Source organism: Heptranchias perlo, chromosome 10 (assembly GCF_035084215.1).
Source record: "Heptranchias perlo isolate sHepPer1 chromosome 10, sHepPer1.hap1, whole genome shotgun sequence".
In the NCBI taxonomy this organism is placed as follows: Eukaryota; Metazoa; Chordata; class Chondrichthyes; order Hexanchiformes; family Hexanchidae; genus Heptranchias; species Heptranchias perlo.
This window is the reverse complement of record NC_090334.1, coordinates 9163346-9176783: the sequence shown is the minus strand read 5'-3', so window position 1 is coordinate 9176783 and position 13438 is coordinate 9163346. Positions and strand designations below refer to the sequence as shown.

At 46.3% G+C, this 13438-nt stretch overlaps 1 protein-coding gene across 5 annotated transcripts in view; it reads right to left on the bottom strand.

Annotated features, from left to right (window-relative positions):
• The window catches only part of rad51b (RAD51 paralog B), a 701871-nt gene that overhangs the window by 322387 nt on the left and 366046 nt on the right, over positions 1 to 13438 (bottom strand). For all 5 annotated transcript variants that reach the window (XM_067991198.1, XM_067991200.1, XM_067991199.1 and 2 more), the window contains one exon: positions 1673 to 1791. In XM_067991198.1, coding sequence (XP_067847299.1) covers positions 1673 to 1791 — 119 coding nt within the window. The remainder of the gene's footprint in view (positions 1 to 1672; positions 1792 to 13438) is intronic.

Genomic DNA, 13438 nt, shown 5'->3' with positions numbered 1-13438 from the left:
ACATTAATGATTTGGACCCGGGAATCGGAAGTACAATTTCAAAATTCGTGGATGACACCAAATTGGGGGGTGTAGTTAATACAAAGGAAGAATGCGACAAAATACAGGAAGACATTAAGAAACTTGCAGAATGGGCATGTAAATGGCAAATGAATGTCAATATAGCTAAGTGTGAGGTAATGCATTTTGGTAGGAAGAATAAGGAGGCCACATACTACTTGGATAATAAGAGTCTAAATGGGGTAGAGGAGCAAAGGGATCTGGGGTACAGATGCACAAATCACTAAAAGTAGCGTTGCAGGTTAATAAGGTCATAAAAAAGGCAAACCAAGCAATGGGATTCATTCCTAGAGAATTGAAAAGCAAAGAAGTTATGTTAAACTTGTATAGAACCTTGGTTGACCACACTTGGAGTACTGCGCACACTTTTGGTCTCCATATTATTAAAAGGATATAGAGGGATTGGAGAAGGTGAAAAAAAGATTCACAAGGATGATACCAGAACTGAGAGGATATACTTATCAGGAAAGGCTGAAAAGGCTGGGGCTGTTTTCTCTCGAAAAGAGAAGGCTGAGGGGTGACCTGATAGAGGTCTTTAAGATAATGAAAGGGTTTGATAGGGCAGACGTAGAGAAAATATTTCCACTTGTGGGGGAGACCAGAACTAGAGGTCATCGATATAAGATAGTCACAATAAATCGAATAGGGAATTCAGGAGAAACTTCTTTATCCAGAGAGTGATAAGAATATGGAACTTGCTACCACAAGGAGTAGTTGAGGCAAATAGCATAGAGGCATTTAAGGGGAAGCTGGATAAACACATGAGGGAGAAAGGAATAGAAGGATATGCTGTTAGGGTTAGATGAAGTAGGGAGGGAGGAGGGCCATATGGAGCATAAACGCTGGCATAGACAAGTTGGGCCTATTGGCCTGTTTGTATGCTGTAGGCTCTATGCAACTCTATGTAGCAATTAGACAATGACCAGATAATTTTTCGGGATGTTGGTTGAGGGATAAATATTGGCCAGGACACCAGAGAGAACTCCCCTGCTCTTCTTCAAAATGGGATCTTTTACGTCCACTTGAGAGGGCAGACAGGGCCTAGGTTTAACTTATCCAAAAAATGGCACCTCCAACAGTGCAGCACTCCATCAGTAATACACTTGAATGTCAGCCTAGATTTTGTGCTCAAGTGAACCTACGAGCTTGTGACTCAGAGGTGAGAGTGCTACCACTGTACCTCCAATGCTGGAGCTACCACAGGCATGATAGGCCATGTACCTTCCGTCTCTCCTCAAAGTTCTACAATTCTAGTTCTGAGATCAAGCACGTACAGTTTGTGTTAATATGGGATGTAGCGCCTTTCAGGACAGGGAAATGTCTCTCAGGGGCTCGTAGTGTTTACTTACACCTGATTACTGTGCAGTTGTGAGTCACAAAATCGGTGGATAAACAGGAACCCAAGCTGATTGAGAAGCAACTAGCACATCCTTATCGCAATCTGCCCTCGAGAGCTTTTCTCCGCTCTGGCTCATGACAGCTCTCAGTGCTGCGCCCGCCTATCTCCCCCTGTGGTTCAGCTCTTGAACGTTGTGTGGCAACCCACAGTGATAAGAGGCTTCGCTTCCTCCGCCTCCGCCTTCAACCCCGGCTCTGAGCCCGTCATTCTCACCTGTCTGCTGTGGTTGTCCAGATACTGCACGATGAGTCTAGTGTTGACACTGTGGCTCCACGTGTTCCCCAGTGCTGCTGTTGCATAGCCAGTCTCCCCATCAGGGCTTACCCCGCAATCTGCACAAAAGGGCAAAGCACAGAAAGCAATTCAGCAGAAGCAGAGGGAGCACTCTTGCTAACTTTCAGACATTTTTAATTCCATCATTTCTTCTTTTTTTTGTGTGTTGGGGAATAGAAGAATGAGACATTTTCCATATCAGGCACCCAGTATCAACATCGAGCATTTCCCAGGTCAGCCCTAGAATAAGTTAGATGCAGAGTAAAGAAAGACTTGCATTTATATAGCGCCTTTCACAACCAAAGATGTCTCAAAGTACTTTACAGCCAATGAACTACTTTTTGAAGTGTAGTCACTGTTGTAATGTAGGAAACATGACAGCCAATTTGAGCACAGTAAGATCCCACAAACACCAATGAGCTACAATCTGCTTTAGTGTTGTTGGTTGAGGGGTAAATGTTGGCCAGGACACTGGGGAGAACTCCCCTGCTCTTTTTCGAAACAGTGCCATGGGATCTTTTACGTCCACCTGTGAGAGCAGACAGAACATCGGTTTAATGTCTCATCTAAAATATGGCACAGATTGCTGCACTGAAGTACGACAGTGCAGCACTCCGTCAGTATTATACTGGGAGTGTCTGCCTGGATTTTGTGTTCAAGTCTCTGGTGTGGGACTTGAACCCACAACCTTCTACCTCACACTTGAGAATGTTACCAACTGATATAATGCCCTCTATACTCTGCCCCAGTATAATGCAATATATCTTCAAGTTGTCCTTGATTCTACACTTTGTAAACTAGACGTGCACTGAGATGCAGTGGCTTAGCACACTGTCCTTTCAGCTCTGGGACTAGGGATCCTGATCCATTGCCAATGGATCTCGTGAAAGTCCTCTTTGTCAGATGATTGTAAGTTCCTAAATGGAAAGAATCTCAATCCTATTCCAAGCCCATGCAAAACTACCAAGTGTGACATAAATTGAAAACCTCACTCAATAAGGAAGCGGAGTTGGTGAAAATTTCAGCTATTTATGTAACATTATGCAGCTCTGCTGCCTCTAATTACACTGTACACCACTGCTCCTGCCTTTAATTACACCATATATAACTCCTCCTGCCTGTAATTACACCGTACAACCCCTTCTTGCCTGTAATTACACTGCAAATCCCTCCTTGTGCCTGTAATTATACTGCACGCCCCTCCTCCTGCCTGTGATTACAATGTACACCTCTCCTCCTGCCTGAAATTGCACTGTACAACTCTTGTACTGCCTGTCTGTAATTACACTGTACACACATTCTCCTGTCTATAATTATGCTGTACACCCCCTGTACTGCATATTACAGTGAACCCCTCCTCCTGCCTGTAAATACAATATACAACACTCCTCCTGCCTGTAATTACACTGTACAGCCCTCATGCTGCCTGTAATTACACTGTACAACCTGCCTCCTGCAAGTAATTATGCTGTGCACCCTTCCTCCTTCCTGTATACAGCTCCAACCTGTGATTACAATGTACACCCCTCTGCCTGCCTGTAATTACACTGTACATCCCTTGTACTGCCTGTAATTACACTGTGCACCCCTCGTGCTGCCTGTAATTACATTGTGCACCCCTCGTGCTGCCTGTAATTACACTGTACACCAGTTCTCCTGCCAGTAATTACACTGTGCACCATCTCCTGCATATAATTACATTGCACATCCTTCCTCCTAATTGTAATTACACTGTACATCCCTTCATATGGCTGTAATTACATGGTACATCCCTCGTACTGCCTGTAATTAGACTGTACACCACTCCTCCTGCTTGTAATTACATTACACACCCCTGCTCTTACCTGGAATTAGACTGTACACCCCTTCCCCTGCCTGTAATTACACAGTACAACCCACCTCCTGCCTGTAATTACACTGTGCACCACTCCTCTTGCCTGTAATTACACTGTACATTCCTCGTGCTGCTGTAATTCAACAGTACACACCTCATATTGCCTCTAATTACACTGTACAACCCTCCTCCTGTCTGTAATTACACTGTATACCCCACGTACTGCATGTAATTACAATATGCACCCCTCGTACTGCCTATAATTACACTGTACACACCTCCTCCTGCCAGTAATTACACTGTACACCCCTCCTCCGACCTGTGATTACAATGTACACACCTCTGCCTGCCTGCAATAACACTGCACAACCCTCGTACTTCTTGTAATTACACTGTAGACAAAGAAATATAGAAAATAGGAGCAGGAGTAGGCCATTCAGCCCTTCAAGCCTGCTCCGCCATGGCTGATCCTGTATCTCAATACCATATTCCCGCTCTCTCCCCATACCCCTTGATGCCATTTGTGCCTAGAAATCTATCTATCTCCTTCTTAAATATATTCAGTGACTTGGCCTCCACAGCCTTCTGTGGTACAGAATTCCACAAGTTCACCACCCTCTGAGTGAAGAAATTTCTCCTCATCTCAGTCCTAAATGTAACTCTATGTAGCTCTATGCACATTATGTAACTCTATGTACACACCTTTGCCTGCCTGTGATTACACTGTACATCCCTTCATATGCCTGTAATTACACTGTACACTCCTCATACTGCCTGTAATCACACTGTACACCACACGATCTGCCTGTAATTAGACTGTACACCACTCTTCTTGCCTTTAATTACATTGCACACCCCTACCCTTAACGTGATTATACTGTACACGCCTCCTCCTGCCTGTAATTACACTCTACACCACCCGCAATGTCTGCAATTACATTGTACACCCGTTGAATTGCCTGGAATTACTGTACACCCCTTTGCCTGCCTGGAATTACACTATACACCCCTTCTCCTGCCTGTAATTACACAATGCACCCCTCCTCCTACCTGTAATTATAGTGTGCACCACTCCTCCTGCATATAATTACACTGTATACCTCTCCATCTGCCTGTAATTACACCATGCACCACTCCACCTGCCTGTAATTACACTGTACACCCCTCCTACCAGAAATTACACTGTACACTTCCTCCTACCTGTGATTACAATGTACACCCCTCTGCCTGCCTGCAATTACACTGTACACCCCTCGTACTTCCTGTAAATACACTGTACACACATTCACCTGCCTGTGATTACACTGCACATCCCTCCTCCTAACTGTAAATACACTGTACATCCCTTCATATGCCTGTAATTACACTGTACACTCCTTGTACTGCCTGTAGTTACACTGTACACCTCACAATCTGCCTGTAATTAGACTACACCACTCTTCCTACCTATAATTACATTGCACACCCCTGCCCTTAATGTGATTATACTGTACATGCCTCCTCCTGCCTGTAATTACCCTCTACACCACCCGCAATGTCTGCAATTACATTGTATACCTGTTGTATTGCCTGGAATTACTGTACACCCCTTTGCCTGCCTGTAATTACACTGTACACCCCTTCCCCTGCCTGTAATTACACAGTGCACCCCTCCTCCTGCCTGTAATTACAGTGTGCACCACTCCTCCTGCATATAATTACACTGTATACCTCTCCATCTGCCTGTAATTACACTGTGCACCACTCCGCCTGCCTGTAATTACACTGTACACCCCACGTACTGTCTGTAATTACATTGTACACCAGTCCTCCTGCCAGTATTTATACTGTACTCGCTTGTACTGCCTGTAATTACACTGTGCACCCCTCCTACCAGTAATTACACTGTACACCCCCTCCTACCTGTGATTACAATGAACACCCCTCTGCCTGCCTGTAATTACACTGTACACCCCTCGTACTTCCTGTAATTACACTGCACACACATTCACCTGCCTGTGATTACACTGCACATCGCTCCTCCTAACTGTAATTACACTGTACATCCCTTCATATGCCAGTAATTACACTGTACACCCCACGATCTGCCTGTAATTAGGCTGCACACCACTCTTCCTGCCTATAATTACATTGCACACCCCTGCTCTTGAAGTGATGATACTGTACACGCCTCCTCCTGCCTGGAATTAAACAAATTAAAAACTAACGGGAGGAGGAGGCTCCATGAACATCCCCATCCTCAATGATGGTGGAGTCCAGCATGTGCCTGCAAAAGACAAGGCTGAAGCGTTTGCAACCATCTTCAGCCAGAAGTGCCGAGTGGATGATCCATCTCGGCCTCCTCCGGATATCCCCACCATCACAGAAGCCAGTCTTCAGCCAATTAGATTCACTCCACATGATATCAAGAAACGACTGAGTGCACTGGATACAGCAAAGTCTATGGGCCCCCACAACATCCCGTTTGTAGTGCTGAAGACTTGTGCTCCAGAAGTAACCGCACCTCTAGCCAAACTGTTCCAGTACAGCTACAACACTGGCATCCACCCGACAATGTGGAAAATTGCCCAGGTATGTCCTGTCCACAAAAAGCAGGACAAATCCAATCCGGTCAATTACCGCCACATCAGTCTACTCTCAATCATCAGCAAAGTGACGGAAGGTGTCGTCGACAGTGCTATCAAGCGGCACTTACTCACCAATAACCTGCTCACCGATGCTCAGTTTGGGTTCCGCCAGGACCACTCGGCTCCAGAACTCATAACAGCCTTGGTCCAAATATGGACAAAGGAGCTGAATTCCAGAGGTGGGGTGAGAGTGACTGCCCTTGACATCAAGGCAGCATTTGACCGAGTGTGGTACCAAGGAGCCCTAATAATATTGAAGTCAATGGGAATCGGGGAAAACTCTCCAGTGGCTGGAGTCATACCTAGCATAAAGGAAGATGGTGGTAGTTGTTGGAGGCCAATCATCTCAGCCCCAGGGCATTGCTGCAGGAGTTCCTCAGGGCAGTGTCCAAGGGCCAACCATCTTCAGCTGCTTCATCAATGACCTTCCCTCCATCGTAAGGTCAGAAATGGGGATGTTTGCTGATGATTGCACAGTGTTCAGTTCCATTCACAACCCCTCAGATAATGAAGCAGTCCGTGCCCGCATGCAGCAAGACCTGGACAACATCCAGGCTTGGGCTGATAAGTTGCAAGTAACATTTGCGCCAGACAAGTGCCTGGCAATGACCATCTCCAACAAGAGAGAGTCTAACCACCTCCCCTTGACATTCAACTGCATTACTATCGTTGAATCCCCCACCATCAATATCCTGGGGGTCACCATTGACCAGAAACTTAACTGGACCAGCCACATAAATACTTGGCTACAAGAGCAGGTCAGAGGCTGGGTATTCTGCAGCGAGTGACTCATCTCCTGACTCCCCAAAGCCTTTCCACCATCTACAAGGCACAAGTCAGGAGTGTGATGGAATACTCTCCACTTGCCTGGATGAGTGCAGCTCCAACAACACTCAAGAAGCTCGACACCATCCAGGACAAAGCAGCCCGCTTGATTGGCACCCCATCCACCACCCTAAACATTCATTCCCTCCACCACCGCCGCACCATGGCTGCAGTGTGTACCAGCCACAGGATGCACTGCAGCAACTCGCCAAGGCTTCTTCGACAGCACCTCCCAAACCCATGACCTCTACCACCTAGAAGGACAAGGGCAACAGGCACATGGGAACAACACCACCTGCACATTCCCCTCCAAGTCATACACCATCCCGACTTGGAAATATATCACCGCTCCTTCGTTGTCACTGGGTCAAAATCCTGGAATCTGGACCTAACAACACTACGGGAGAACCTTCACCACATGGACTGCAGCAGTTCAAGAAGGCAGATCAAGGGGAATTAGGGATGGGCAATAAATGCTGGCCTTGCCACCGACGCCCACACATCCCCTATATAAAAAAAGTTGTACTCTACACCACTCGGAATGTCTGCAATTACACTGTACACCCCTTGTACTGCCTGGAATTACACTGTACATCCCTTAACCGGCCCGTAATTAAACTGTACAAGCCTTTGCTTGCCTGTAATTACACTGTACACCCCTCCCCTCCTGCCTGCAAGTACACTGTACACCTCTCCACCTGCCTGTAATTACATTGTACACCACTCCTCCTGTCTGTAATTACACTGTATATCCAACGTACTGCCTGTAATTACACTGTACACTCCTCCTTCTGTCAGTAGTTACACTGTGGACCACTCACAATGTCTGCAATTATACTGTACACCCCTTGTACTGCCTGGAATTACACTGTACACCCCTTTGCTTGCCTGTAATTACATTGTACACCCCTTTGCCTGCCTGTAATCACACTGTACATCACTCCTTCTGCCTGTAATTACAACGTGCACCATCTCCTGCCTGTAATTACACTGTACACCCGACGTATGGCCTGTAATTGCACTGGACACCCTCCTCCTACCAATAATTACAATGTACACCGCTCCTCCTACCTGTGATTACAATGTACACCCCTCTGCCTGCCTGCAATTGCACTGTACACCCCTCATACTTCCTGTAATTACACGGTACACACCTTCACCTGCCTGTGATTACACTGTACACCCCTCCTCCTAACTGTAACTACACTGTACACCACTCGCAATGTCTGCAATTACACTGTACACCTCTCCACCTGCCTGTAATTACACTGTACACCCCTTTGCCTTCCTGTAATTACACTGTGCACCATCTCCTGCCTGTAATTACAGTGTGCACCCGATGTACTGCCTATAATTACAGTGTGCACCCGATGTACTGCCTGTAATTACACTGGACATCCCTCCTCCTGCCCGTAATTACACTGTACACCACTCACAATGTCTGCAATTATGCTGTACACCCCTTATACTGCCTGGAATTGCACTGTACATCTCTTCACCTGCCTGTAATTAACACTTTGCACCACTCCTCCTGCCTGTAATTACACTGTGCACTATCACCTGCCAGTAATTACACTGTACACCCGACCTATCTGTAATTACACTGTACACCCTACGTACTGCCTGTAATTACACTGTACACCCCTCCTCCTGCCAGTAATTGCACCATACAATCTCCTCCTGCCAGTAATTACACTATAAACTGCTCCTGCCAGTAATGACAATGTACACCACTGCTCTTGCCTGTCATTACAATGTACACCCCTGCTCTTGCCTGTCATTACACTGTACACACCATCTCCTGCCTGTAATTACACTGTACATCCTTACTACTGTCTGTAATTGCACTGTACACCCTACCTGCTACCTGTAGTTACACTGTACACCCCTGCTCCTGCCAGTATTTACATTGTACATCCTTTCGCCTACCTGTAATTACACTATACACCCCTCCTCCTGTCTGTAGTTACGCTGTGCACCATCTCCTACCTGTAATTACACTGTATAACCGGCGTAATGCCTATAATTACACTGTACACTCCTCCTCCTGCCAGTAATTACACTGTACACCCCTTTGACTGCCTGTAATTACACTGTATACCCCTTCGCCTCCCTATAATTATACTTTGCACCATTCCTCCTGTCTGTAATTACACTATACACACCTCCTCCTGCCACTGACTACATTATACACCCCTCCTCCTGCCTGTACTTAAACTTTGCACCACTCCTCCTGCCTGTAATTACAATGTGCACACATCCTCCTGTCTGTAATTACACTGTGCACCTTCTCCTGCCTGTAATTACACTGTGCACCCCAGGTACTGCCTGTAATTTCACTGTATACCCCTCCTCCTGCCAGTAATTACACTGTACACCCTCATTCTGACAGTAATTACAACATACACCCCCCTCCTCCTGCCAGTAATTACACTTTACACCTCTCGTGCTGCCTATAATTATACTGTACACCTCTTGTGGTGCTTGTAATTACGCTGTACGTCACACGTACTGCATTTAATTACACTATACATCCATTGTACTGCCTGTAATTACACTGTACACCATTCCTCCTCCCAGTAATTACACTGTACACCCCTGCTCCTGCCAGTAATTACATTCTACACACCCGCACTTGCCTGTCAATACACTGTAAACAACACCTCCTACCTTTAATTACACTGTACACTCCTCCTCCTGCCAGTAATTATGCTCTACACCACTCCTCCTGCCAGTAATTAAAATGTACACCCCTCGTACTGCCTGTAATTACATTGTACACCCCTCCTACTCCCTGTAATTACACTGTGCACCCCTGCCTGTGTTTACACCATACAACCAACTCCTGCCAGTAATTACAAAGCACACCCCTGCTCTTGCCTGCAATTACAATGTGCATCACTGGTCTTGCATGTTATTACACTGTACCACACCACCTCCTGCTTGTAATTACACTGCATAACCCTCCTCCTGCCTGTATTTACCCTGTACGCCCCTGCTCCTGCCTGTAATTACACTGTACAACCCCCCTCCTGACTGTAATTACACTGTACACCCCTCCTCCTGCCTGTCATTACAATGTGCACCACTGCTCTTGCCTGTCATTATACTGTACACACCACCTCCTACCTGTAATGACACTGTACACCCCTCCTCCAGCCTGTAATTACACTGTACACCCCTCGCTATGCCTGTAATTACACTGTACACCCCTGCTCCTAACTGTAATTACACTGTACATTTCTTCTACCTGTAATTACACTGTACACCCCTCCTCCTGCCAGCACTTACACTGTACAACCTTGTACACCCATCCGCTTGCCTGTGATTACACTGTACACCCCTCCTGCAGCCTGTAATTACAGTGTACACCCTTCCTCCTGCCTGTATTTACTCTGTATACCCATGCTCCTGCCTATAATTACACCGTTCAACCTCCTCCTGCTAGTAATTACACTATACACCCCTGCTCCTGCCAGTAATTACAATGTACATCCCTGCACTTGCCTGTTATAACAATGTACACCCCTGCTCGATTTTCAATACACTGTACACACCACTTCCTGCCTGTAATTACACTGTACATCCCTCCTCTTGCCAGTAATTACGCCGCACACCACTTGTACAGCCTGTAATCACACCATACACCCTACTCATGCCAGTAATTACAATGCACACCCCTGCTCTTGCCTGACATTACAATGTACACCCCTGCTCTTGCCTGTCATTACACTGTACACACCACCTCCTGCCTGCAATTACACTATACACCCCTGCTCCTGCCTGTAATTATACTGTACAATCCTGCTCCTGCCTGTAATTACATAGTACACCATCTGCCTGTAATTGCACTGTACACCCTACTTGCTTCCTGTAATTACACTGTGCACCCATGCTCCTGCCTGTAATTACACTGTGCACTCCTGCTCCTGCCAGTAGTTACATGATACACCCCTGCTCTTGAAAGAAATTATACTGTAGACTCCTCCTCCAGCCTGTAATTACACTCTACACCCCTCCTCCTGGCTGTACTTACACTGTACATCCCTTCGTCTGCCTGTAATTACACTATCCAACACTCGTACTGCCTGATATTACAATGTACACATTAGACTGTACACCACTCCTCCTGCCTGTAATTAGAACATAAGAACATAAGAAACAGGAGCAAGAATAGGCCATCCGCCCCCCCAAGCCTGTTCCATTATTCAATCAGATCGTGGCTGATCTTCAACCTCAACTCCAATTTCCCGCCCGATCCCTATACCCCTTGATTCCCCTAGAGTCCAAAAATCTATCGATCTCAGTCTTGAATATACTCAACGACTGAGCATCCACAGCCCTCTGAGGTAGAGAATTCCAAAGATTTACAACCCTCTGAGTAAAGAAATTCCTCCTCATCTCAGTCTTAAATGGCTGCCCCCTTATCCTGTGACTACGTGCCCTAGTTCTCGACTCTCCAGCCAGGATCTACTCTGTCAAGCCCCCTCAGAATCTTGTATGTTTCAATGAGATCACTTCTCATTCTTCTAAACTCCAGAGAGTATAGGCCCATTCTACTCAATTGCATTGTACACTCCTGCTCTTATCTGTGATTATACTGTACACCATCCCAACTGCCTGTAATTACACTGTACGCTACTGGTACTGTCTGTAATTACACTTCACACCCCTGCTACTGCCTGGAATTACAGTGTACAACCCTGCTCCTGCCTGTGATTACGCTGCACAACCTTCCTCCTGCCTGTAATTACACCACGCACCCCTCCTCCTGCCTGTAATCACACCACGCACCCATCCTCCTGCCTGTAATTACACTGTACACCCCTCCTGTGCCTGTAATTACTGTGAACACCTCCCCTCCTGCCTGTAATTACTCTGTACACCACTCGATCTTCCTCTAATTGTACTGTACCACACCTCCTCCTGCCTGTAATTACACTGTACACCACTGCTCCTGCCAGTAATTACACTATACACCATTCAAACTGCCTGTAATTACACTTTACACCCATCCTCCTGCTTGTGATTACACTGTACAATCCTCCACTGCCTGTAACTACACAGTACACTCCTCCTCCTGCTTGTAATTACACCCCAGCGCACCCCTTTCCTACCATTAATTACACTGTACATCCCTGTTCCTGCCTGTAATTACATTGTACACACCTCCTGTGCCTGTAATTACACTGTACACCCCTCCTCCTGCCTGTAATTACACTGTACACCCCTCCTCCTGCCTGTAATTACACTGTACACCCCTCCTCCTGCCTGTAATTACTGTGAACACCTCTCCTCCTGTCCGTAGTTACTCTGTACGTCCCACCTCCTGCATGTAATTACACTGTACACCACTCAATCTTCTTCTGATAGTACTTTTCACACCTCTTCCTGCCTGTAATTACACTGTACACCACTGCTCCTGTCAGTAATTACACTATACACCATTCAAACTGCCTGTAATTACACTTTACACCTATCCTCCTGCCTGTGATTACACTGAACAACCCTCCACTGCTTGTAACTACACAGTACACTCCTCCTCCTGCTTGTAATTACACCCCAGCGCATCCCCTTTCCTACCATTAATTACACTGTACATCCCTGTTCCTGCCTGTAATTACATTGTACACTCCTCCTGTGCCTGTAAGTACACTGTACACCCCTCCTCCTGACTGTAATTACACTGTACACCCCACCTCACTGCCCATAATTACATTGTCCACCACTCAATCTGCCTGTTATTACACTGTACACCACTCCACCTGCCTGTAATTACACTGTACACCACTCAATCTGCCTGTAATTACAGTGTACACCCATCTTCCTGCCTGTAATTGCACTGTACACCCCTCCACTTGCCTGCAATTACAACGCACACGCTCCTCCAGCCAGCAATTACACTGTATACCCCTCCTCCTGCCAGTAATTACACATTACACCCCTTCTTCTACATATAATTACATTCTACACCCATCATCCTGCCTTTAATTACACAGTACGTACCTCCTGTGCCTGTAATTACACTGTACACCCCTCCCCCTGCCTGTAATTACACCACCACCCCTCTCCCAGCCAGTAATTACATTGTGCACCCCTCGATCTGCCTGTAATTAGACTGTACAAACCTCCTCCTGCATGTAATTACATTGTACATCCCTGCTCTTACCTGCGATTATACGTACACCCCTCCTCCTGCCTGTAATTAAACTCTACACTGCTCGTACTGTCTGTAATTACATTGTACATCCCTCGTACTGTCTGGAATTACACTGTGCACCACCTACAGTCTACAAATACTCTGTATACCTCTAACAATAATTATACTGTACATCCCTTATACTGCCTGTAATTACACTGTACACCCCTTGTACTGACTGTAATTACACTGTACACCACTCCTCCTGCGGGTAATTACAC